The following is a 27,671-nucleotide window of genomic DNA, read 5'->3' on the forward strand; positions in this document are numbered from 1 at the left end:
ACATTTACGCTTTCGGCACTCCGAAGTACGAGCTTACTGGGAGTATTTGAAGGCAGCATGAGAGGAGTAGGAAATGAAGGATCTGCCTGAACAGACGTTGCGAACTCCGAGCAGACGGTGAGTTTTGAACTAAAGATCACTTGCACATAAAGATCTTTTTTGATCTTGTGAGTCAGGAAGACCCATATCAATAGTTTTTCTTCCAGATGTTGCTTGTGTAAGCCAGGCCAGTGAAACTTTTTTTCCGCCCTCTCTAGCTAGTGGCTGGGTGTCATCTTCAGTAGTGTTTTTAGCATCCAAATTGACTCAAATAAGCCACAGAAGATGCTTCTTTACCTGATAAAGTGGCTGAGAAAGTAGCCGCCGCAGCCGTAATGGACCTGCGCTGGGGCTGCTAGTTGGTATAATTCCCCACCCTTTTGGGAAAAAACATCTAATTATTGATTATCTATGTGCTCCATTTTTGGATTGTGTATTTGAACTGTCGCCTAAATTATTTTCCACAAATTGAATGTTTTGTCCGTGTCATCCAGTGAAAAGAGTAGACGCTGCTGTCTCCTGTGTTCACTGTCCAGACAGCAGTCAGTCTGTCCCAACATGGACAACAGTTGGACAATGTCGGATGGTGCAGCTGTCGTTCCGCTGTTACTATTATTACAAAATCAGGGATGTGGTGGAGGTACATTCACCTAAGTCAAGTTTACCCACCTTTTTATTTACAGAATAGTTTAAACACCTTTATTAGGCTGAAATAAATCTTTATGTTGAAAAGTCATAGTGATGAGTATCCAACTGATTTTCTGAAAATATTGATTTGTATTATTGGCTTTTGTTTGCTTTATGACCACTGGCAGGAGGTCATAGTTTACCCATCTTTATTTACCACTGCATCAGTGGATGAAACTAACCCACATGCTTAATTGATGTGTTAAATTAACCTGCATCACGAGACCTATTACCTGTTTGAATCTGGGCGCCAGTGCGGTTACAGTTTGGAGCCACAGCCGGATCAGGTTCTGGGACGGTTGCACAGTTGAACAGCCTGTCCCGTCAACAAAGTGTGTGTGTCTGTGTGTGGGGACGTGGGTGGGGGCTGGCATAAGGCCTCCTATTGTGGCTGTGGAGCTGCCTGTAACTAGAGGAGAGGGCCCATACACTCACAACAGCAATATAGCTGAGATCCTGTAATAGGAGCTTACCGGTTTTTGGCTGTTCTTTTGTTTTTCAGTACAGTCTGCTCTCCTCACACATGCAGTTAGATTGGTTACTTGAGTTAGGCAGCCACTCAGATAATCCAGCTAATCCTCCTAACAATGGCAGTGAGGGGAGCACTCATTACATAACGCTTGTGTGACAAATATTGATTGAGTCACAGTCTGGAGCGCTGGCCTGTGTCACAACCCTGGATCACACTAGGGTGATAATTGTTTTGCCCTGCAGCGAATCAGTTGGTACAGAGGGATAGAAAACAGCTGATCACCCACACTCTGAACTGACTGAAATAACTTGTAGCAGTAAGGTGAGAGTCCACTGCGGCACTTCTTCAGATGGGCTGTATGATGATGAAAATGGATTTTGCACATTGCCACGAAGGTACTCCACCCATGTGTAGTGAATAATTTTAACGAAGAGAACATATTCTTTGACTCGACTATTCCTCAAAAATGTTTTCTGTAATGAATCTTCACCTTCACAGTTGGAGCAAGGCGGTGTGTTTTGCTGCGAGCCGGCTTGCCGACAGTCGGAGCACGCGCAACACGTAGCTTCTCACCCGTCCCGCCGTCCCGCCAGCTCGTCCCCTCTCTCTAAGCCGCCAGTCCCGCGCCTGGCCTCCGCTCTCCCACCATGGATAACCTAGAGGAGGACCTGACGTGCTCGGTGTGCTACTCCCTGTTCGCCGACCCGCGGGTCCTGCCGTGCTCGCACACCTTCTGTAAGACCTGCCTGGACAACGTGCTCCAGGTTTCTGCCAACTACTCCATCTGGCGCCCGCTGCGGCTGCCGCTGAAGTGCCCAAACTGTCGCAGCGTGGTGGAGCTGCCCCCGACCGGCGTGGACGCCCTGCCCACCAACGTGTCTCTGCGGGCCATCATTGAGAAAGTAGGAAAGAAACGACTCCTAATCTGTTCCAGCTAATTGAAATATTTATCCTGTGTGACTTCCTCGGCGTGCTCCATCCGTCTTGGGAACCTCACATTTGCTAATACTGTTGTAACCTGGTTCGGTTTGTGCTTATGTTTACATGTGTGTCTGCCCATCTGCTGCCTCAGTACCAAAGGGACAGCCAGCCGCGGCCCCCTTCTTGTCCGGAGCACCACAGGCAGCCGCTGAACGTGTACTGCGTCCAGGACCGGCAGCTGATCTGCGGGCTGTGTCTGACTGTCGGGCAGCACCAGGGCCACCCCATAGACGACCTGCAGGCCGCCTTCATCAGGGAAAAACAGACGCCGGCGCTGCTGCTGGCCAGACTCTCTGACCAGAGATGGGCGCAGGTGGGCAGTCCTCTCAGTATATGGATGATTTATTTTTATTTTTTTTATTTGGGGCAAATCCACTCGAAACATATTCTCAAAAAGCCCATTTGGTGTGTTGTTTTCTGCCGTTGTCATTAATCTATTGAAAGCTGTGTTTAACAAGAGATTAAATAATTTACACTATACCAGTCAAAAGTTTGGACACACCTGATTGAATGTACTATGTTTTTCATTAGCCTACATTAAAGCCATTTTGATATAAAGGCTTATGCATAAATGCTTGAAATGTGTTTTTTAGACAAATGTAAATAGTGAAGTTGATGCCTATGTATGAATTTTTTTTCCAAAGCCTTTGCCTTTCCATCAAGGCAAAAGGCGGCTACTTGAAAGAATCTAAAATAAAAGATAGTTTGGATTTGTTTAACACTTTTTCGGTCACTGCATAATTCCATTTGTGTTATTTCATAACTTTTGACTGGTAGTGTAAATGCATGTTGCAAAAAAGTCTTCCATTTTAGTACTAGCGGCCATTCTGCTTCATTTTGCTGCCTGTCCTTGCTGTTGTCTCCCTCTGCCAGGTGTGTGAGCTGGGGGAGCAGCTGGAGCAGGAGAAGGCTCGCTGCGAGGGCCTGGTGAGGAAGGACCGGCTGGCCGTCGATCAGTTTTTCCAGACGCTGGAGGAGCTGCTGGCCCAGAAGAGAGAGGCCTACCTGGAGGCCCTGGACACCACCAGTGCAGAGGTGTCCCGCGCCTACGACCCGCTCGTCCGCAGGGTGAAGGAGCTGCAGGTGTGTCTCGGGGTTAAGGTGATCGTGACTGGTTTATATTGCGGTTGAAGTTGATTTAAACCACAGTACTGATAACTGTTCCGTTGCCCTTCAGGAGGAACAGCTGGACCTGGTGTCTTTGGGTTCGTCTGTAGAGGAGGAGGACTCGCCGCTGGTCTTCCTGGAGAACCTGCACTTGTTCAGAGAGCGGGTGGAGGCCTTTATTAAAGCCCCTCTGCCCTCGGTCGTAGCCCTCTCCATCACCCCCCGGGCGGCGGAGTACCTCCAGCAGCACTGGCCCGCCATGACCATCGGCAGCCTGGAGGAAGCGCCCATACCCAAGGTGTGCTGCTGTGCCAAGTGCGGAGGTCAGGAGGCCAGTCTGGGGACCGAGGCCGGACGGGGTCCGTCCGACAGCTGGGTGCAGGACCTGTGGGGCGAGCTCCAGCCCACTCCCACCATGGTGCTACTGGGGCTGCTGCTGCTGGCGGCGGCCCTGTGGGTCAACCCCGTCGGGGGGGCGTCCCTGGGCTTCTCCCTGCTCTCTCAGTTCAGCCAGATGGTCCACGGCCTGAGCAGCGAACTGACCGTGTCTGTTTACGAGACGGCGGGGTCGGCGTACGCGGCGATGGGCGAGACTGTGGAGAGATGGAGCTCTTTCCTTTCCACACTGGGAGAAAACGCCTTCCAGCAGCTGGCTGCCTTCTTCAAAACCTACATCTCCTTCTGAAAGAGACCAAATTGGATCCATCTGAGACGCTCAGCCGTTATTTACAGGTTGAGAAAGCCTCACTTTCCTATTCCTGTTGGTATCTGGGAAAAATCCACCCTGAAACACTTTAGCACTTTTAAAAATCAGCTTTTGGTGATGTACCCTGCATTCCCTGGTCCATTTTGCATTTTTCTTATTCCTGTGGATGTAGCCAGACATTTGGAGAAAAATTTTCAACAATCTAAAACATCAGTGGTGAACGTCAGGTTTTGGTGTCAGTCCCTCAGTATCAAAGAACAAGGGCTATAGACTCACAATTTTGCACCGACATTCAAGGACAAAATCATTGCAGAAGAGGAATAGATAATGATTTCTCCATCAATTGCAGCCTCAACAGACCATAATGCATTGCAGCCACAAGACGTGTTGCGATGCACGCTGTTTCTCAACTGGAAACTCTCGCTCTCTTGCGCTTATCCTACCGTTTTTTACTATTGGCCTCTCCACCTAAACATATAACCCAGCTGAGTTCAGGCACGTTCTCTGGGGATTGTTGAAAGTCATTCTCAGAAATGTAGGAAATCACGAACTGAAGCAGAAGTAGATGAGGGAGGTTTAGGGAAAGTGGATACAACAAAAATGTAAATTACAACACTACATCACAAAATACCTCCTGGAATGCATTGAACATCACAGATTGATGATACTTAACAGTGTAAGGGCATCTGAGGGTGCATTTTTCCCTTAAGCCTCACTTCATATGCTTTCAGGGGTCCTATGCAGGTCTGGGAAAGTATGGAACATGACTTTGCTAATTTCCAGGTTTGTGAATTTCACAGAAAATCTAGAGGAACATGGAACAAAAAAAGTCTTTTGTTTAGTCCCGATACACATTTGAGTACATATTCTATGTAGCTGTAGACCCAGTCTTTTCACATATTTATTTGTGTTGATGTGAAGTATAATGTTCAGCTTTGGAGTGTAGTCATACTGCCCAACCACTATCGGCATATAAAACACCAATCAAAATCTAGTCAAGGGATTGAGGTTTGGCAAAAGTATGGAACTGAAAGATTATAATTTTAAGTCCATCTAAATGAAGATCTCTCACATCATGCAGTGGGATGTTTGCATAGCTTTCCTGTTTTGTCAGGGAGCACAGGACATCAAGACAGCTACATGTATGTGTATCTCTTTACATGAGAACTGTTATATTGTACTGACAATGAGTTTGAGACATGTGAAATACAGAACCTGGTGTACTTGCTTATGCAACATGCAGACATACAGTGCTAGAATGGAACCAGACGCATGGTGTACCCTTCCAAAAGCCTCCAGAGATCATGTTGCATTGGTACATGGCAGTGAGAAACTCTCATATTGTGCCTTTAACCATCATGCCAAGCCTTACCTCACCTTCACTTAATAGCTTTATCATAGATGACTGGTAATTCCAGCAGGGCCAATAAGTCTTGCTTAAGACAGTTTGTGTATTTTCCCAAATGGTGCACTGATATGGGGTTTGTTACAAAAACACTTTGGTGACTCCAAAAACCAAAATCATTGTTTTGGCTAGACCGTATGGTCTTTAGGAAAGCTCTACTCAACATTGTTATTCTGCATCGTACAAGTGTAATAATTAATTTAGTGTCTTGCTCAAGGACACTTCAGCAGGGCAGATACTTGCAGAAATTGGGGCTTGAATCCGGGCGCTCTGGCTGAAGGACATCCTCCCTACTCAGTATGCCACCCCGCCTCCCTAAATGCTGAATAGTACATTTGTAGGATGCATTATAGGGTCTTATGTGCTTGTGCAGTACATCAAAGACTGAACAAGCTGCCTGTCAAGAGTGAATTTGTCAGGACCAGTTGCAGACTGAAAACCTTTGACAGAAATGTTATATTACCTAGATCTGTTGTAGCCGTATAAAATGTTTTCTACAGTGTTTATTTCTTTGTATTTTTAAAAATGTCTAACAATAAACAGTCTAATGGATTATTATATTTTCTATCATTCACGGTGGGGACAATGTAACAGCCACTTTTGGAGAGCAACATGCCAGTGCAAGATGAGGTACAAGTAATTAGTTGTGAGGAGGCAGTGCAGTAAGCTCCCGTACACACTGTTCTCAGAAAGTGTTGCAGTGGGCTCATTAGTTAACTGGTGCTTGCTACAATTGTCTCCGAAGTGTGAAATGTATGGGGTCCAAGTTCCCCCACGATCTCTCACAGAACATTGGCAGTGTACATAATTTACCACGAGCGATTCTTAATGCGTTTGCTATTCCTCTTGTATGATCACACTGGGATTTTTATTTATTTAGACATTTCCTGGTATTCAGTAAAGCTGATGTGCAGTGTTTCGGGGAATCAGTTTGCTGTACCTTTTTAACAGATATCGGATTAGTTTACAATTTGACCTAAAATGTTGAGGACAACCCTTGAATACCACTTGGCCAAAATGGATTCACAACAGAGATTTAAATCATATTATGCTTATTTACATCTGAGTGGTTATGAGAGTATCTGAGACTAAGAAAAGATCAGTAGATTACATTTTTTTTTATTGATGGTGACAGTAAAAGAGTAGCAGCATTTCATGGCAGAAGACAAAAGTAAAAGGAAAGATCTAAAAGACATACATTTATTTACATGGTCTACCAAAGGGAGAGTAAAAAGAAAATTCTGAGTGTAACAGAAGTTCTCTATAGGTTTAAGCACTGACTGCATCATGCTCCTTGAACACAATGGTCTTGGGGTTGATTCCCACGCTCTTGGTGGTGTTGTGCGTTTTGTAGATGCCAATGAGACGATCAGCGATCTCAAACATGTTGTTCCTCAGGGAGATGATGATGAACTGAGCGTTCTTGGTTTGCTCCTGCACAGAAAAGCGGTGGGAGAAAAAGAATGATTTAGCTGAAGAGATTTTATTCTCAAGTGAGTATCATATTGCATATTACTGCTGCAAAAGGCGCTGTCAAATTTTAAACTGAAGGGATCAAGTGAGCCTTCATCCACAAGGCTATAAACATAATGGGCAGAGTGAATGCCAGCAGTAAAAGGCTTAGTACTTGTTTTGACCCCAGCAACTAAAAACAGGTGATTTCCCTTAATAGCTCCTTCGTCAATCCTGTGTTACACAACACAGAGGGATACTGGGCTCGCCACAGTTCTTAAAATTCAAAGGTTAAAGCTGTTTTCTTACTTAATTACTTTCTGCTGAATCACTAAATCATAGAACCCCAGGGACTTGAACCTGGGTTGTTAGGTTGAAGGGTGGTTTCCCTATCTGCTACACTACTCTGCGGCCCAAAAAACACTCTGAACTTAAAACAAATGGGGCTTGAATCCATGACCTCAAACACTTTAATGCAGCATCAAAGCCCTCTGATCCACTGAGTCTCATCACCAATATACAGATGTAAATACTCACATAAATGTAACAGGCCACGATGGAGACATTCTTGAAGTCCAGAGCAGCATCTATCTCATCCATGAAGTAGAGCGGTGTGGGCTTGAAGTGGTGCAGAGCAAACACCAGGGCCAAGGAGCTGAGGGTCTTCTCTCCCCCCGAGAGGTTAAAGATCTTCTTCCAGCTCTTCTTAGGAGGGCGCACACTAGATAGCAAGTGGAAGAAAGAGAGTGAGCGACAGAAATCCAATGCTCAAACCTACTGATAACATGGCAAGAGTCCACATTAATCAACAGGACATGCGTCGATGCTCTTTGACCTTTGATGTTGGTTCTTGCTCGTCTCTCACCTGAACATGATGCCCTCAGAGAACGGGTCTAAACTGTCCACAAGCTCCAGCTCCGCATCGCCCCCAAGCGTGAGCATCTGGTAGTTTTCCTTCAGCTTGTTGGTGATGATGTTGAATCCAGTCATGAACTCGTTGAGGCGCTGTTTGCGCAGGTCCTCGTAGCCACGTTTGAAGTTGTCCCTCTCTGTGGTGATCTCATCCAGCTGAGCCACGCGCTGCAGGTACAGCTCCTCCTGTGGGAAAGAGAGAGAGGGAGATGCTGAAATCATCGCTTAAATGCCCCTGTTGAATGCATTCTATATATAGGGTTCCTATTTACAAAATCTGAAGATTTTAGTCAGTAGTGTATCATTATATCATCGGCTTCCAGAATTCAGTTCCCAACACTATAGCTGAAGATTTGTCTTCACAACAAATAGCACAACATGTGAAATGATGGGGTCTACAACTACATACAAACGTGTAGTCATGTTTATCAGGACTTGAGAAACAGTATTTTCCCATACTGAAGGGATTCCAGACATATGGGGGCTGATTTGGGCGAGCTGGTTTTTGGGGCATCAGCTACTGCGCGTGACACCAACAGCTGAAGGAACACTGACTAATCTTCTGATAATGTCCCTCAACAAAATGGCCTAATTTGCTCAATATTTGATATACAAGACTAAGTTTTCAAATCCAACCCAACATTTGGTGGGTCTCCAGTAAAATAATACCTCCAGTGGAGGATCCTATAATGGAGTTTGGGAATCCCTTCTACAGGTATTAGGATGACTGTGCATATTTTGCGTACCTTCTTCTTGTACTCAGCGATGGCCCCCAGGTTAGGCTTCATCTGAGCACAGCGGGCCTCCAGCAGGGAGATCTTCTTGGTGATGACATTGGGATCTGCGATTTCCTCAAGGTCAGCAGGAGTAAGCACAGGAAGCTCCTCGGCTGGCTTGTCGTCATTGGCATGAAGGGACAGTTTGGTGGCCTGAGGAACACAGGGACAAGGATAATGAATAATGGTCCAAGGAGCACTCCACTCCCCAACACAATTCATGTTCCCTGAGAGTTGAGCGGTTAAATCCGCCTGCTGGCTGAGGATCCAATCCCACCAGAAGTTTATCTGCCGTCTCTACTTTCCAACTGTCTGAATGAATAAAATACAAAAAAAACAACAACAAACAAGTTCAGTATGAAAAATAAAGTCTCTCCCAAAGTTAGACATAAGAGAACCAACTTCAACCAACATCAAACAACTAACTTTTTTATATAGCATTTTTCAAATCAAAGTTACAAAGTGCTTTATAGAGACAAGGAGGTAAAACAGAGGTAATAAAATCAGGCAAAAGCACAGGACAGGAAAATAAAACAAAAAACAATTCAAAGCCGTTAAGTCAAACCAATTAGAACACAGCCGAACAAAAGCAGAGCCAAAAACAAAAGAAAGATAATAATGAAACCTCAACAGGAATGAAATAAAACAATTATAAAAATGGTGTTCTTTTTTTACTGATGCTCTTTATCCTCCGTCTGATGTCATCACTGCAATGTAGCACAGTGAGCAAAATGGATCTCCTTGCAAAACAACGTACGGCTTCACTTATCAGCACGCTGTTAATTTTTAATATTGTGACCTATTTATTTGTCATTTTATGTGCTCAGTTTATTACTCACCCTTAAAGACAAAGACAATTAAATTGTTAATCACAATTATTTGTGACAAATAATTGGGCCACAGCCCCCAGGTATTACAGGTTTCTGTGCCCTCATCCATAAATTTGGTCTTCCATTCAGTATCAATGAAGCGGCTCTAGATCATTTCTTGATGATACTGCAGACAAGTCTTGGAAAAGGCCTTCTTGTTTTTAGCTAAAGGGAAGTAGTTCATGTTCACCCGACCAGACCGTATTCCTTCCAGCGTGTCCTGGATCGGCTCCGGGGTCTCAGTCGTGCCCAGTACACCTCCAAGGGGAGGCGCCCAGGGGGCATCCGTACCAGCTGCCCAAACCACCCCAACTCTCGTCTCTATGTGGAGGAGCAGCAGCTTGACACAGAGGTCCTCCCAGATTGCTGAGCTGCTCACTCCTCCATCACGAGGCGAAACCTCATTTTGGCAGCTTGTATCCACAGTGTCTTTCTTTCAGTCACTACCCAGATTTCATGGCCATAGGTGACGGTCAGAACAAATATCGACTGGTAAAATTGAGAGCTTTGAGGCTCAGCCTTCTCTTCACCACTATGGTCTGATATTACACCAGCATTACTGCAGCCGATGCACCTAACCGGTGGTCAATCCCCTAATCCTTGTTACCCTCACTCATGAATAAGACCACCAGATACCTGAACTCCTCCACATGGTAAGGGTAGCATACTTAAATTCAATAACTTCTGAGTGAAAACACATACACACACCCCTCCCCACTCACCTCTTTCTGCCAGTGTTTGATCTTGTTGTTGTGTTCAGTGATGGTGGTCTCTATCTGCTCAATGCGGAGGCGTACGCCAAGGGACTCCTCCTGCAGTGTGTGCTCCTGCTGCTGCAGGCCCTTTATCTCCTTCACCACCCCCTGGTACTGCTCCTGCACCTCAGGCAGCGCCGCCTAGGGGACAGGAGGACATGGTGCTACTCCAAGATTCTCACACTTAGTCTACTTCAGTGTTTCCTTCACATTCATTTAGATGTGGTGGTCCCACACAGCGACAAAAATGTAAATATCAAAATCAAAAGCACAGATGTCCATATTTAATGATATAAACACCATGAAAGCCATTGGAATGCAAGACAGCAAAAACCTTTGAAATAATTGAAAACACTTTGGTAAAAGGTAAAGTGAACTGAGTGCAGAGTGCTGACCTCAGCCTCCTGACAGGCCTTCATGATATCACCAGCCTCATCTTCCAGTTTCTTCAGCTGTTCCGTTAGTTCAGCCATGGACTTCTCATTCTCCTCCAGCTCACTCTGCACACGATTCACGCTCTCCTCACACTTCTTCAGGTTGCTGAAAACGGGAGATGGATAGACATTAAGGAATAAGCCTGGATATGGTGTGTGTGCAAGAGTGAAAAAGAGATAAGTCATGTCGCCAAGTTGAGGCTTGCCATACAGAACTGCAAGTCCTTTAACATGCAAACCATGGTGGATATTAGAGGAAAGAGGGGTAGGTGAGAGTATGGTTATCAAGTGCGTATCTCCCATTATAGGTATTTTGTTTAACTGGAACCACAACACCTCCAGAAACCTAAACAACAGTGTCCAATTATTTTTAGTGGACAAAATTAACACATTTTTTTTTATAAAAATGTGTCACCCAACCTGTTTTCAATTCCATTTTGTGTATAGAATCACAAGGTACACACACACAAACACAGTTAAAGTGAAGATGGTTTCACAATTTGATATTAATTCTCAAGTAATGTTACACTGATTATCCATCCAGGCAGCGGTGAAACAGAAGTTTAGATACCACTTTGTGTAGACTGTGGAGAAATGTCTCCAAAAGTTACTGGCCAGAGTGGTGGTTGACCCTTACTGATTTATCTGTCAAAGATAATTTCACTGGCTTTTGGCATGTTAACTTTGGACCTGTGAATGAATGCATACAAGTATCGGTTTGTGAACATATGTGGATGCAACCAACATGTTCAATCCCTCACCGTCCAGCAGTCTTTATGGCCACCTGGGCCTTGGTGATGGCGGAGGAGCAGTCATCCAGCTCCTTGTTGACCTTGTCTAGCTTGTCCTGCTGAGCCTTCAGCTTGTGGCTGTTGATGTCGACAATCAGGTTGTGGAGTCTTTTCACCTCAGCTTCCACCTTCCCTGCCTTACTAGACGCTGCCCCATAGTCTGGGAGAGGAGGAGGGTAGAATCATGAAGTAGAAAATAAAGGAATGCAGACACAGAATGATAATACTAGTGTTGGATATTCCATGTTTGTCACTATATATTCAGTATCCACTAGTCAATACATATTTTTGTACTGACAGACGGCAAACTGCAATGATTTGACCCAGTACTAGGTGCCTATTAATATTACTGCCAACCGATATTGCTATGAGCTAGTTTGTTTAATTATGTTTTAATAACATGTACTGTACGTAGTTTACAAGGGGTTGAGTGTTCTGGGTGTTCAGACGACCTTACCATTCTTGAAGGCCCCCAGGCTCTTCTCCATCTGTTTCTGTTTGGCCTTGTCTGGGGCAGCAGCCAGCACATTGGCCTCGAGTCCCTTGATCTGGGGTTTCAGGTGAGCCTCCTGCTCAGCTAGACTCTGAAGGAAGGACGGAGAGGGAAAAATAGTCAGCCATACAGACATGATAAGATGGCAACTACAGATTGCAAGTGGCTTGGTAGACATGCCTATAAATGCACCCAAATGAGTGAGAGAGAAACATTGAACGAAAAGAAGTCCTGTGTGTATGTCGTACAGTCATGCTGTTGGTGTATTTTTCCAGAGTGTTCTTCATGTCTCGGAGCTGAGATCGGAGGCGCTGGACGTTCTCCTCCAGCTGCAGCTTTCTCTCCTGGCAGCCCTGCAGCTTCAACACCTTCTCGTTCAGATTGCTCTCCATACGGTCAAGCTACAGAAAACATATGAAAGCACAAACAATGAAAATTGTAATGTGCTGTAAAATAATGGTAATGGTGATTATCTGATACCAGAGACCTGGTGTGTGCGTGCGTGCACACTCAGCACTCACCTCCACCTGGGAGACCTCAGTGCCAATGGAGGAGCCCATCCTGCCTTTCATTATTCTTCCTCCTCCGGTCATGGTGCCTATGAGGGACACACAGGACCATGGGGGCATATAAAATAAATAAATAAATAAAATAAAAAATGTAATCAGACCATGACATATGAACAGAAAAATATGATAACTTCACTGAATGAGTCATAACTATAAGAGCTAGAAAAAACATAACAGCCAGGTGAGTTAATGTTGAGTAGTCTACCCACCGGCCATCTCGATGATCTGTCCCTGCAGGGTGACCACTCTCCGGCGCTTGTCCTTCTGGAAGGCCAGCCGAGTGGCCTGCTCCATGTCCTGGGCCACCAGGGTGTCCCTCAGGGCAAAGTAGAAAGCTGGCCGCACGCTCTCATCTTTCACTCGCACCATGTCAAACAGACGAGGGCTGTTCTCTGGAGTGGGAATGGGAGCCATGTTCTTCTCCCACACCTTCATCTGAGTGGGGTAAGAAAATGAGAAGGAAGACGAAGAAGAGGAAGATGAGGAAATGTTTTCATTACATCAGAAGAAACATGAGTAGCTCAACATAATTAAAAAAGGTGAGTCTATGTTCAAGAAACTGTGTGTTCCAGAAACCCCAGCTGCAAACTATAAAGATTTGTGCAAGTGCTTGAAGATACTGAAGTAGTTTATGTAGCAGAAATTGAGCCAGAACATTGTCTTGACAGACACCTGAAGAGTGTACTAGAGTGTAGCCTGCAGTATGGATTGAGGATATTTCACAGAAAATCTAAACCAATCTAGCCTTTAAAAGACAAAACCATTACTTCTGAACAGGATATCACTCTCTAAAAGCACAGTAGTTTAGACTCTCTTGATTGAACCACATTATCTCCCAAGTCTAATGATGTTTACCTTGTCAAGACCAATAAAGGTAGCAACCCCGATGTTCTGTGCTTTGAGGAAGGTGACACATTTCTGAGCCGTGTCAATGGTATCCACCAGAATGTTGTCCAGAGCACCACAACTGGAGGAAATAGCCACATCATACTTCTCATCTATGGCTCCCAGGTCCCCCTGGAAATATAAAATTAATTAAAAACTGAAAACAGTATGTAAAATAAATCTGAACACTGAGGCCACATAACAGATTAGGCATATTGCTGAGCAGTGTTTCCTGTATAATGTTTTGACAATGTGGGAGATGATGTCTAATAATTATAATAATTTTGGTTCTGAGACCATTAGAGGATTAGTTCCAGTAGGTGTTGCAGCTCAAGAACGAATTATTTGTATTTTTTTTTATCTTGATATAAGGACAAACTGTGCTGTACTTGGAATTTAATTGTTGTTTTGGGGGGAACAGGCTGAGCAATAAGGCCAAATGATGAATTTTGATTGCTTTTACATTTCTTTAACTGTAGGGTCAATTTTCCAGCTGCATGTGTGTGGGGGGCACCATGGCTAAACAAATTATAAAGGAAACACCATGGCTGAGTAAGCCTATTTATTAGTATATCAGTGTTCTCACCAGTCTTCCGAGGATGCCAGGGATTTTGCCACTCTTCTTCTGATGCATGAGGGCATCCAGGACCTTGCCTCGGCTGCGGTTGGAGGACAGGGAGCTCTTGGCTTCCTCCACCTTCTGCCTCATGTCCCTCACCACTTCCCTGGTCTCATTATCCAACTGCATCAGCTGCTCCAGCTCTGCCTCATCCTGGAGAGAAAAGGGGAGGAGCAATAGGAGAGGCTGAGGCCTGGTTCAGATGGGACGCGGAACGGACACGTAGCGGGATTTACGTGCACAAGTCACAGCTGGGCTGTTCAGACCAGAAGCACATTTCTACGCAGTCCAGCAGCCTCCCTGAAAATGCAAATACAGGCCGGCCTTACCTTGTGCTCCAACAGCCGAAGCAACAACATCCAAGCTTCATCTATTTTAATGTTGTCTTTGTAGAAACAACACTGGTGGTCATATAGCTCCCTGTATTTTTGCACTGCGGTGATTGACTTTATATCGTCCATCTTAACTCTCTACACACTCTCTCAAACATCAGAGCAGTCACGTTGATATGTTTAGGGTTATTCAGTCAGTGTTGTGACTTGTGATTGTTGGACAATCTTTGGACAAGCATAGGACCTATCCATCTATCTCTCTCCTAAATATTTACTAAACATCTAATCTTATTTATTTTAGTGATAATTCAATAGCAGACCCCACGTTCATTTGGAATGCAATACTTCAAAAGATGTTCATCATCCCACAATGGGTCCTGCTTTTAAAATTTACACCACATGTACTAATCAACAACAACTACAAAGACATTAGTAGGTTGATCATTGAGTATGTATGTATGTATGTATGTATGTATGTATGTATATATATATATATATATATATATATATATATATATATATATATATATATATATATATATATATATATATATACACACACACACACACACACATATATATATGCTTCTGTGATGATATGGTGCAAATCTGACCATCTACAGTGTATTTCCACTGTGTTTATCTAAAATCTGTACACAGACAAAATAGCGTAGATGCCAAAACAATTACAAAAGGTGCATGTAGCTCTACACATGCACACAACACAACTTAGGTGGTTTTAATGGATACTTGTCTGTGAATTTGACGGATGCCACTCGCCCTATGTGAATGCCGCCTAAACAAAAAGCTGACGTCCAGCTTTACCTTCTTGAGCTCCTGTTCACACTGTGGTATCTTGACTTGCAGGTCTTTGATGCCGGTGCGGCGCTCCCGCAGGGTGTCAGAAGTTGTCTGAAGTGTCTGCTTGGCTGTGTTGAGCTGAGTCAGAGCTGTATTGTGGCGACTCAGGTAGATGTCCAACTCTGACTGAGCCAGGTCCATTCGTGAGCGAGTCTCATTCACTGCCTTACTCAGCTCCATCAGCTCCTTCTCTTTGGTCTGGAGGAACACATGGGAGGGAACAAGAAGAGGAGAGGGAGGGTTGAGGGATGAGAGATGGGAAGATGATAAATTAAATGGGTATTTCACACAAGTGGTGCCAAGTGTTTATCATGCATGGTTAAACAAAGCATGAAACCAGCAAACATCCAGATATACACATACCTCTTTGTCCTGTTGCAAGCCGCTGGTCTCTTCCTTCAGACTCTCCATCACTTCCTTAAGTTTCTCCTCCTCTTTCACTTTCTGCTTCTCCAGCTCTTCCTTGCGAGCTGTTGCCTCAGAGATGGCCTTTTCACTGTTGGCTGGCACATTGCGCACCTCCTCCAGCTGAAAGGCGAGACAGACAGGAGGAGGTACAAAAAAGATTAGATGTGTCCAAGTCTGGATTCTAAGCAACGGCGACCACACCTGTCTAGGTTCAACTTGAGGACATAACTCTTTAATACACTCCTACAAATCACAGCATAATAGCTCGCTACCTCTTAAATTAGAGGATGACAAGATGGAGTAGTTAAAGAGATTGCAATGAAAAAAAAAAGGGAAAATAAATGGATTGAATAAGCTTTTTGTCAGTTACAACCAAACTGTGCTAGACTTTTAAAAGTAGGCCAAAACACACAACTGTAATCAACTATAAACACACATTCAGGACTGAGAAAGCCCTGGTTAAGACTGGCACAACAGTCTGCCGCTTGGCACGGCTGAGACAAGAGAAGGAGTGGTGTGTGTATATAGCCTATGTTTTGTAGGGTTAACTGCGGGTGAAAAGTGAATGCGGCTGCTGGGAGTGTTACACAAGCCAGGCCATAGTTGACTACCACACAGCAGAACACTGCTCCCCAGAGGTCTGCCTGCCTCTGCCCAGCTCCCCCTCTAACCAACACATTGCCAAAGCACAGCCACTGTGGCCAGAGCAGCTAGGGTTTTAGAGCAGGGAGAGAGGGAGATGGGAAGATATACCTACAGTTAAGAGGCAACTCTTAATTCTACATTTGTGTGTGAGCGCACAAGATAGAGAAACTTTAGACTAAGAGAGAAAGAGCATGAATAATAGTGAAACAGAGCGAGAGCACTATTGATGGGCAGCTAGTCACACAAACAATCAACTTGCTCCAACTTGCCTGTTACTTCACAGCCCCCTAGTGGCCAGCAAGGGAGATGGCCCTTCTGGCCATGAAATGTGATATCTAAATTTTTATACTGTTTTTATTAGCTCCCTGTGAATAACCTAAATTGACAAAGAATAAGAAAAAAAAAGAATAAAAAAATTCAAAACAAAACTTGCATTAAGCAGGGCTCTTACACATTTTTGCTTATCAAATTCCATGACTTTTCCATGAGATAGGGCACAATTTCCAAAATCAATATTCGTCAGTGGCTATGTTCACATGTATGAGGCTATGTTCACATGTATGACAAATGTATCAAATGTATGACAGCCAATTTGAATGTACCAGGTCTTGTTTTGGCTAGCTACAACCATCATATGGGACTTATGTAATCAGATAATTTGTTATTTGGGTTATTATTCCTTCAAAAAGGTAACTCTACCAGCAGCCATGGTTCACTTTGAACAGTTGATTAGTTGGAAAAATTATGAACAAATTTCTATGACATAACCAAAACCTTTTGGATATGTCTCAAATCACCAAATTTTTCCAGGTCTGGAAAACATTTTCAAATTCCATGACTTCCAGGTGTTTCATGACTGTGGGAATCATGATTATGAAGGAAAATAATTCCCATAACACTGAAATTAGAAGCAAACAACATAGGCAAAGTGAACCATAGGAAAATGTTTAAGTGCGGATGGTGGCTAAACTACATCAACATGTAATCTGATTGTATGTTAAAAATAAAGCATATCGATCATTTATGGTAAAATCAGTGCATTTCATATGCCTACAGCTGTAAAACATGGGCCTGTAAAGTGACCCCAGCAACTGTCAAAACCAGGCAAACTGACTCAGAAGGTCCAAAATGGACCGGCAAGTGATGCTAATAAATCTGATTCCAAACTAAATATGAGACACTGATGGAAGTAAAAATTAATTTGTTTAATTACGCAATACACCAATTACAAATATACAGGATTCTGTTAAGCTTTGAGAAATGCCTTTTCTGTAGGCCTCAGAACAACAGACCTTGTGTTTCTATAAGCAAGGGAAATTGTATTTCTAGTGCCCATGTTTCTTTTTTGGCCAGGAGACAAAATAACCTCATGTCATACCTCTGGTGCTAGCTTGTCTTGACTCACAGTGCAACATTGTATTTGTTTATGGGTATGTCCTGTAAATTATATAAAAACTGGCCACAATTATGTTCTCCTGACTTACAGATTAGAAGTATCTTTCTAAGACTTAAGTCTTGCATACTACGAGAATTCCCAAAATGATATATTGTCTAAGGGTGAAACAATCACAGCTACTGCAGAATGGCAAACAGAAATATTATGTCAGATTAAATCATTGAACCATGCGTAATTGTGGCACGCACCAATTTAACAGCTAACACACCTTCTCTTTGTCCTTCTCCAGCTGCTTCTGCAGTTTCTTGGTCTTGCTCTTAGAGTGTTTGAGCTTCTCACGCACTTCCACGTCCTGCAGGTCCAGCTGGGTGAACTTCTCCTTCTGGGCCTCAATATACTTGGTCAGCTTGTTCTGTTTCCTGGTGGAAGAACAGCACATATATTGGCTATACTCGCTCAAAGTCAATCAGGAAAGACTGATATCAGATAAACTATGCGAATCAGAAGGGAAAAAAAATAAAATAAAAATATAAACAAACAAACAAAAACAACTCATAGTCTCAACTACAGGGTTACTACACATTTCAAAATTCTATAGTTTTTGTTGAGATTTTGGTCAGTTTTAAATATGATGTATGCTTATAACAGCCAGACTATTCTTTACAACAATAAATATCAATATACAGTATGAAACGATAGTGGGTCTACAACATGAAATTTGTAGTCATATTTATTGGGACTGAAAAACAATAATTTTTTTCCCATACTAATTGCAGATTTTGTGCAATTCCCAAACTTTAAGACTTGGAAATTATCTAATTCATTTTCTATACTTTTCCAGACCAGAAATGGAATTAGCCCTGATAACAACATTTTTGTTATCAGGGCTAGAGAGGCCCTGACAACAACCACGCAATTAGCACTAAAAATAAATTTTAAAATGACCCTACTTCTCCACATTTTTAAGCTCTTGGTTCATTTTCTCCATCTCCTCAGTGATCTTTGCATTTTTCTCGGTGAGTTCCTTATTGTCCTCCAAGATCCTCTGCTTCTCCTCCTCTTTATCCACCACACGCTTTTGCAGATCATGACTAATGGCAAAGAGACACAGCAAAAACAAATGAGACATAAAACGTAACATTTTTATATGTAAAAGAAAGAGCTATGGGGTCAGCCATCAGAAATGGATGATGTTGCCTCTGAATGTTTGAAAATACACCAATATACATTAATTCAACTGATGGTTGCGGGCGGCCAACTGTAACAAATGCATTTCCTTTCTTTGCCATTGTTGATTCCAAACAGGAAGTTAATGGACTAGATTGATTGTCATTTAATTTGCTGGTTGCAGAACAGTGTGAGGGTTTTGGTATACTCACACGTAATACTGGCATAGCTGGCTCTTGTGTTTGAAGATGTCATTCTCCAGGGTGAGGAACTCCACAGCATTGTTCTTTTCTCCCTCCAAAGCGTTCTTCTCCTTTTCCACTAGCTTCACTCGGTTCAGCTGGGACAGTGAAAATAACTTAATAGTTAATCTCTAGTGACATCAAGCTTGAAATATACTTTTTAAGAATACTAAATTATACACAAAAGTGGCATGTTTAGAACAAAACTTTTATGTAATTGAGACGGAACTGACAAATTCCTATCCATCTCCCTAAAATGTTAGCATGCCATCCACAAGAGCATAAACCCATTTGCGGCAAAAGGACAAATAAGATTTGGTTGAGCAGACCAAACAAGCAAAACATCACATCTCTTGCAAATCAAACATCTGTTCCTGCTGACCAACAACTTCCTCTACAACCCACTTGTTAAAAAAATAAAAATAAAATAAAAAATATAAATATAAAAGCAAAAAAGCCGTTAAAACATCAGTCTAACCTCTCCTTCATGCTGATGCCACAACATAAACATTTGTGATAAAAGCTATAATCAAATACATTCGGTTCTAAAAATATCACTCAAGCATCCTGTTCTTATTTGTGTAGTACAAATTGCTGACTGCAATGCAATTGCTCAATTTTTTTTTGTAAAGTAACAGATGATCATGATAATTTGTCAGCATACAGCCATCTTTGGTGGTGTGCGTGTGCACGAACTGTGCAGGATGGAGATTTTTCACTGGTTTGTATGGAGAGCCAGGTGTCATGTCAGGGGCAGCTGGTCCAGCCAAGTCACCACTTACCTCGTAGATTTCACACTAACAACTCTATCAAGTTGTATTATCTTACATCCTACATACATGCATCAAAACCCCTGAAGCTAAATACTGAAGTATCCAAACACACACACACACACACACACACACACACACACACACACACACACACAAAAAGCCTTCTCAAACCCGAACTTCTAGTTTAGACAAGTAAGGCAGTACATCAAGTGATAGAAACAGGATAAAGGAAGAGTAGTTGGTCAAGTTATCAACACAGAGAGCATGACAGGTTATTTAAAGTGTGTCTATCACCTTCTCTCCCCTCTGCTCGTTGAGAAGCTCAACGCGGCGGCCCAGGGTCTGGATGGGCTCCTTGAGGCGGCAGGAGCCGATAATGTCCTCCAGGTACTCCAGCATGCCCTCATCATGCTCTGTCTGACCCTTTGGTTTCATCATGGCTATCTGCTCCACCTCACCCTGGGTGGAGGACAGAACAACACACAGAGACACAGACAGACATACACATACACACACATACACACACACACACACACACACACACACACACACACACACACACACACACGTGTAAACATTCACAGAAGCCATGGCACTAAAAAATCTAATTAAAATAAAAAAAATCTTACAATTTATAATTTCTAAAAACAAATTAATTAAATTAAAAAACATGTAAACAAAAAAACTCCCACTTAAAAGATGTGGTCAATTGAGTAGTCCCTCACACTCTTGCAATAATGCTGCTCTACCACACACAACTCAGTAGATGTCCATGCAGTCATTGTACACCACACCAAAATTAAAATTTGGAGGGCCCTTTGAGTACACAGTGGATTTACCACTCAGAGGAAGGCAGGATAATGATTGGCCAAATAAACAGACAAATAAATGCATAAATAACAGAGGGTGTTAAACTAAAATACTTCAGAACTCCTCATCCTTCAATAAATGAATACATGTTTTTCAATCTGGCAAACAAATGAGAAATTAGAGTATCCGACATAAGTTTAATATGCCTAAGAACAAACTTAATAAAAACATTCATGTTGTGATAACCACATATCAACTCAACCCAGATTAATTGCATCTGTTAAAACTGCACCCTCTTCTTACCAATCCCCACCAACACTCACTACCTATGACTGAACTCACAATCAGATAACTTTTTCTATGGAATATGAGTTAAAAATAATAAGAAAAATATTTAAGAAAAATAAATAAAAATAATAAAGGGGTGAATGAAAAACAAAAACATTCAGTAGCATGCAAATTTTGACTCCTTGTAGCCACATTTCAGGTTACTTCCCAGATATTGTACATATACATAGCAGGCCCACAATTTAGGGACAACTCTCTAAAGCTAATATTTGTTTAAATAGGTGTTAAAATTTATTTTTTAAGACATAGATCAGCAGGGAATGACAAAATTGCTACACGATAATAAATGTCAAGTTTAAAATACATGAAATCCACATATGCACAGGCAAAGGTAAAAATCTTCACTCAAAATAGACAGCTTCCCCTTAGCCAGAGGCCTGGAAAAGTGACCTTGGAGAACAAGCTAAAGCCTCTTGCCATAGTCATTGCAGCCATGTCACAGACAGAGCTCAAAATCTCCTAACATCCAAGGACAGTAAGAATGGACATGCACACACACAAAAAGTCAAGCAGGACACATGTAATCAACTGACCAACCACAAAACCACAATGCAGGGCAGAAACTGAGTATTCATCTAACTACACCACATACTATTAAAAATAAATAAATAAAAACAAACCTCTTTTTGGGACAACAAAGATTTGATCAGCCATTTGGTTCTACTCTGAGATGAGTCATCGCCCCATAAGCCTTAAGTTAATAAGTAATAATGGGTAGGTCACACAAGTAGCCTAATACAATCAAAAAGGGTAACAGTGTAACCAGGGAACTGGTTCAAACTCAGTCTAACAGAATGCTAAATTTAGAAGGGAATAAAAAAAAAATTCTAACAATAAATAAAATGAAGAAATATACAGAACTGCATTACATTCAAAGTGGAGAAAATACAAATGAAACGGTAAAACAATATTAAAGCCATGATAATGGAGGGTGTTTGATCCGGCCACACTGAAGCAGCACTGCTAATATTGGGGTTGGGGTCTATTCTCACACGCCAATATTTACGTGCTGCTAAAGCGTGGCAGGTACATGGGAGAGGGAGGGGAAAGGAGGTCCAACCTGTCCCCACTGGTGGGTCAAACCTACCATCAAGCACCCCGCTGCAAAATCTAAGTTAGCTGTTCAACTACATCCAGGTCCATGTATGGGTAAAAATGTTTTTTTTCCTTAAAATTCTAAAGCAGCAAATAATGGTTCGCACCTTTTCCACATTGTTTCAAACCATGATGCGCTGCTATAGCAGTCTAAGGGCTGGCAGAGGGCACATCCTCTCCTTTCCAATTCCAGTGCAACAGGTTACTCCCACAGACAGGCATGGCTTTGAGGTAGCCATGAAACATTTGATTCAAAGAGGGCTGGGAAATGGGCAGAGAACGCTGAGCAGGAAAGCTTTGACAGAATGGGATGGTCACAGCAGGGATAAAAAAGCAAAGTCAAAAGTGGAGGAGGAAATTACATGAAAATATAACAATTACCTGTAAGATCAGGAATCTGTTGTGGTCTAAGTCAATGCCATGGCTTCGGAGTAGAGCCCCCACATCTTTGAACGTGGCTTTCTTGCCATTGATATGGTAGACTGAGGAGTTGTCTTTGTTGGCAGTCCTGGAAACATAGAACTTGCTGTTGGGGATGACTTCGTAGTCATCTCCTTCCTGGCTCAGAGGGGGGAGGGGCAGAAGACACACAGAGCAGCTTAGATCAGAACAGTCCAGGACAAACTCTAGCAGCTCCACACATCAAATGCCTACACTCGTAATATTGACAAATCCAATGAGGGGGATCACATGACATAAGAAAAACATCCCACATTAAGAACAACAATTGACTGAGGTCTTGATTAAAAAGTACACAACAGATCTAGGCCAGTTACACTGACATGTAGATGTAGCATATCACTGTTGGAGTGTATTTTATTATGTTACATTTACAAAATAAAGGAAACACGTTTGGATAAACTCAGATTATATATGTGATGCCAAAATATGGGTTATGTGGCTACTACAATTTCTAAGGAATGGCCTCACAATTTAAGATGTGTACACCAATTCTTCAAAATATTCTTTTAAATTTGAAAATTGACAGGTTGTAGTGCAGGCTTAGTTCACAGGCCTATGCATCAGTTAAAACAACTTGATTTTTATATACCCTGAAATTATGGGTAAAACAGCATGACTTCTACACTGATGTAGACAATCACCTTACTCACACCCCCTGTGGCAGATCAAATATAAAAACGTGTTTAACTGTAATGCTTTAAACTATAGTCAGTTTACATTGTATTTTATGTTCTAATGGAAAAGGCTAATTTAAACTCTTAATACAAACAGCCATATGACTAACATTTTACAATACAAACAAAAAAGTAGACCCTAGTGAGTCAAGGGCCCATTCAAAAATTGTTAAAAAATAGGGCATTAATTCTAGCAACATTATGAATTGACTATGGTATATGTGGGTGTTAGTTTTGACTTTCATGGCTGTTTTGAGTCTGTGTTTTAGTCATTGGTGTGATAATATCGACAAGTGCAGCTACATTAACTTGTGAATGTAGAGGAAAAATAAATAAATAAATAAATATATATATATATATAACAAAAAATATTTGAACACTTGAAAATACTTCCAATCAGTCTTTTCAATTGGAGTTGTATATTGATTACTTTGGGTGAGGCCAAAGTGAGTGAGTGTATGAGTGAGTGTGTGTGTGTGTGTGTGTGGTGTGTGTGTGTGTGTGTGTGTGTGAGAAAGAGAGATATACCTTATCAATAATCTTTTGAAAATGCACCTCCACAGTGCAGCTTTGCACATCTTTGTGTTTATCAGAGCTGTGAATCAGCACAGAGAGCTTTTTCGATCTGATCTTTTGGGCTCTGTATCCAAATACAAAGAGCATTGAATCTATGACATTGGACTTCCCACTCCCATTTGGACCAATGATGCAGGAAAAGCGCTGGAGAGGAAGGTGGAAGAGGGGAAACATTTTCAATAATATAAAATACACTGAATCCACATACAAATACATGTCACAATACCAAAAGCTATAAAGGAAAACTCTAGCACAGTAAGATAGTGATGGTGAATGTCTACTGAGTGAATGGGTGTAGTTAAGGCTATATTTTCATGCACCTGTATTTGCAAAGCAATGAGGAAAACTGAGAAAAATTAGGAAGGAAAGGTTTAAAGAAAGTCAAACTTGAAGGAAAATGTCAGTATATGACTAGATCACCACCCCTAGTGAGATACACACACTAAATCAAAATGGAGGAGTGTGACTTTTTCACTTTGGGGAGAAAAAAAAAAGGGGGGGGAAAAAGCCATTAAATGTTAATGTGTAGAAACACAAATAATTGTGCTATTTTATAAATGTGTCTACCACTACATAGGGCAACATGTTTACACTGGCATAAAATGAAAGCCAAACAAAACAGAAATTATAAATACTGCAAATAAGGGTAATTCAGTAAACTGAATGAAACACATCAACAAAAGATTTCCCAAGCAGGGCTTATATATGTAACCATGTTTTGTCGTACCTTGTGGAAAGGCCCCAGAATCTGCTCGCCTGCGTAAGATTTAAAGTTCCGATTAACTAAATGTGTTATCATCAAGCGAGGAGCGCCCGGTTCATTGGTCATTGCTGGGGGCGGGGGTGGAGGGATGCTACCGAGAATCTCCTCCAAACTTCGATTATCAACCGCCTCGGCACCCTCCCCGTGAGACGGATCTGTGGCACAAAAAGTATAACTTTTATTCCTCGGTGCGATTCGTTTCAGGTGGGGACAGTGGTGTATGGGGGAGGGGTGGAGGAGCAAAAACAAACAAACAAAACACAGGCAGTGAGTTGGACACAGTAGAGGAACAACGACTCCCGACAAAGTTGACAGGCATTATTTCTTTGTTCTTAAAACAAGAGCCAGACAAAAAAGAAAGATCTTGGCCGTTTTCGAACGAGCCCATATCATTATACAAACGCTCTCCACGAGGAGCGTTGATACATAGGGTAGATGCGCTACATTCATTTCGTCGATGATAAATAACTACACGGTAAATTACGATCATCGACTTCAACATTTCAGTCATGTTCAAATTATACGTAAAACGTACCAACTCCAATTCTTGCTTTGTGATAATTAAGTATAATGTATAACCGGTTATGCTGCCATCACACCAAGACACAACGACTGAAATCTATTGTGCTCACGTAGGCATAAACAAGCTATGTGGCCGATGTTTGTAAATAATTTTCTTGCAGCTATACACCCAGTGAAACATTAGTACATATTCTAAAGAAGCTAAACATTAATTAATGCCTATGTACACATTAAGCTCCGCTGACAAATTATTTCATTCCAAGTCAGAAAAAATGAGGTCAAATACCCTTTTGATCTAGTACATAAAACACTTCATTATCCGAAATAAATTACCTTGTTCGTTGAGAAGGTCCGGGACATAAACACAATCGACGCCATCATAATCATCTCAAAAATCATAAGAGACATTTATTGATGACTGGCTCTCTTGAAAAAAATATTAGGCAATCTAACTACGTGTTGTGAATTCAGGAAGAAAAAACTATCCGAGCTGTGCCAATTGGCCCAAACCAATACAGCCTTTCCATCAACGACACGCATCGCCATTGAGTGAACACAACTTATTTAGATTCACAGACACCAAAACACCCTTTGTTACTTGCCAGTTGTCGGCGGTGCCTCCTCTTGGCCATTGGAGTTGGTTTCTTTAGGGGGTACATCCAGCTCGTCTTCGGAGTCATCCCGAGGCTGCGACCCTTTCCCTCTTGGCTTGGCGGAGGCAGTTGAGCTCTTTGCAGTTTTAGATGGCATGATTTGAAGTCTGAAGGGGTCATTGGTAAAAAGGAATATCCATGAGTGGTTTTTGCGCCTGTCAATCTTGCAACTCCACTTTAGACGGTCACACGGAGCTACCCTGTTGTCAAGTTTTAATCATTGCCCTGGTCAGATCTCACTACCGTTCATCCAATTTACGTATTTTCTCCCCCATCATAAGCTACTGGTTACAATAATAGGTAAAGTTACAACGTGATTGTAGGTATCGATGACCCGAACGAAGTCAGTTATCAAAGAATGGTTCTCAGTCTGATAGATGAAATGCTAATAATCAAGTAGCCAATCTACGTGATGATTGTAAAAGATTTACTTTCTCCAATCCAAATAACGGTAAAAAATTAATGGACTTCTATAACAAACTCGGTTTAGTACCCTGCTGCGTTTGAAGGAGGCATTTGCTATTGCAGTCCACAAAGCTGGTAGGTTGGTAGCCCTTGGTGTTTTAGTAAAATCGAGAAAATAAGGTTAACGTAACGTCAGGTGGCAAACTATTTCAGTTAACATGCAAATAAAATATTTCCCCGTGTTGAAGTTGTATCCTAGCCTAGATGGCCAGTGTTGAATAGACACAGCTAGTCAGGCTGCCAAGCCAGTGGTAAAGACATAATGTTAGCCTTAGCGAGGTCTAAATCTGACAGTTAACTTTATTCCTCTCAACTTGTGTGTTTGTATGTGTGTTGGGGGACCGGGGTGTAGACGGGGCTAATTCTGAGCCCAACTCGCTAACTAGAAAGCCAACTCAAGTAGCGATTGTAACGTTATAATAAATAGTAGATTTGCCCAGCGCTACGTTAGACAAACAAGTAACTTATTGACTCTAGCTTGGTAACCGGGTAAGTTAACAAGTAACGTTAACTTAGACACGTTACGTTACTAGGTTCCGTTCGCGGTGAGTAGTTAGCTAACGTTACATCGACTGTCACCAGCTAGCTGTTGTACGTATCCAATATTAGATAAGGCAGCAAGGCTAGGGCTAACGTAATGGCTAGCTAGCTAGCCAGCCAACGTAACGTTATCTGCATTGTGAAACTGTAACCCAACATTGGTAATGATACAATTTACATAATCAGAATTTTAACTGCACGGCTAACCTAACATTTGCCAAACTAACCAAATGAATATCAGTTCATTTAAAGTGTAACGTTAACATTATCAGACGGCATACGGCAGCTAAACGTTTAATGTTAGTGACCATCTGCAACGTTGACGTTAGCTTTTATTGAAAATTGGCAAAAGTTACGTTTTGCTTTGAAGTGCTGTGTTGTAATTTAGCTACAGTGTAGCTAAATGTGATATAAGAAAAGAACTGAGGATCACTCTTTCGAAATGTTTGTAACGTTAGTAACGATGTGTTTTCTACTGTAATGTTAAAACTCAATTTAGCTATCGTTAATGCTGGTTTCGAACTATGACTTTCAGCAAATAGACGGAACCCAACGCTTACTGTCCGCTAAAATGATTCAATTTACCTTTTGCAGTAAGCGCACAGTCGATGATGAGTCTTTATTTCTTCACTATATCGCGATTTGTTATAAAGTCTTCGTTTATCCAAACTTTGGTGAATAAAGTCCACAAAATTCAACCCCGTGTCATTTCGAGTAGTTCACCGACTTGAAAATCCTCACTTGTAAATGGCGCCTAAACTGTGCTGTCGAACCAAATTCGTTACAAACTGACGCAAGGCACCATGGAACGTTCAAAGGGCAAGGGAAAAAAAAGACGAAATTCAAAAAAGGGGACGATGCCAAATCTGTCTCGCTTCATACAAAATATAATCCAACGATCAAAATAACATGACGACAAAATCCAGCTACAAATATACTTCTCCGTCAAGTTGTTAAATGATATTCATGATAATTGTCATATTCAAA

The 27,671-nt window shown here is 42.1% G+C and overlaps 2 protein-coding genes across 3 annotated transcripts; one reads left to right on the top strand and one right to left on the bottom strand.

The window, feature by feature from the left end:
• The first annotated feature begins 99 nt into the window (after positions 1 to 99).
• trim59 (tripartite motif containing 59) lies at positions 100 to 5,979 on the top strand. Its single transcript, XM_071927881.2, has 5 exons — positions 100 to 117; positions 1,697 to 2,100; positions 2,271 to 2,492; positions 3,053 to 3,262; positions 3,357 to 5,979. The coding sequence occupies exons 2-5, from the start codon at positions 1,846 to 1,848 to the stop codon at positions 3,969 to 3,971; spliced, it is 1,302 nt and encodes a 433-aa protein (XP_071783982.2). The 5' UTR covers positions 100 to 117; positions 1,697 to 1,845; the 3' UTR covers positions 3,972 to 5,979.
• Positions 5,980 to 6,500: 521 nt separating this feature from the next.
• Positions 6,501 to 27,437, bottom strand: smc4 (structural maintenance of chromosomes 4). 2 transcript variants are annotated; one of them, XM_071927863.2, is made up of 24 exons: positions 27,270 to 27,437; positions 25,629 to 25,786; positions 24,469 to 24,659; positions 23,694 to 23,885; positions 22,411 to 22,587; positions 20,071 to 20,235; positions 18,974 to 19,101; positions 18,545 to 18,685; positions 17,863 to 18,013; positions 15,509 to 15,673; positions 15,110 to 15,343; positions 13,920 to 14,105; positions 13,304 to 13,465; positions 12,658 to 12,883; positions 12,401 to 12,477; positions 12,128 to 12,280; positions 11,844 to 11,970; positions 11,357 to 11,546; positions 10,557 to 10,701; positions 10,129 to 10,302; positions 8,508 to 8,690; positions 7,715 to 7,947; positions 7,387 to 7,570; positions 6,501 to 6,831 (listed from the first exon to the last, which is right to left on the bottom strand). In XM_071927863.2, exons 2-24 carry the CDS (start codon positions 25,774 to 25,776, stop codon positions 6,667 to 6,669), a joined length of 3,897 nt encoding a protein of 1,298 aa, XP_071783964.2. In that variant the 5' UTR covers positions 25,777 to 25,786; positions 27,270 to 27,437; the 3' UTR covers positions 6,501 to 6,666. The 2 variants fall into 2 exon arrangements, with proteins under 2 accessions (XP_071783964.2, XP_071783972.2); XM_071927871.2 differs by lacking the exons at positions 25,629 to 25,786; positions 27,270 to 27,437 and adding an exon at positions 25,360 to 25,507.
• Between the last annotated feature and the right edge of the window lie 234 nt (positions 27,438 to 27,671).

Source organism: Centroberyx gerrardi, chromosome 6, assembly GCF_048128805.1.
Source record: "Centroberyx gerrardi isolate f3 chromosome 6, fCenGer3.hap1.cur.20231027, whole genome shotgun sequence".
Lineage (NCBI taxonomy): Eukaryota > Metazoa > Chordata > Actinopteri > Beryciformes > Berycidae > Centroberyx > Centroberyx gerrardi.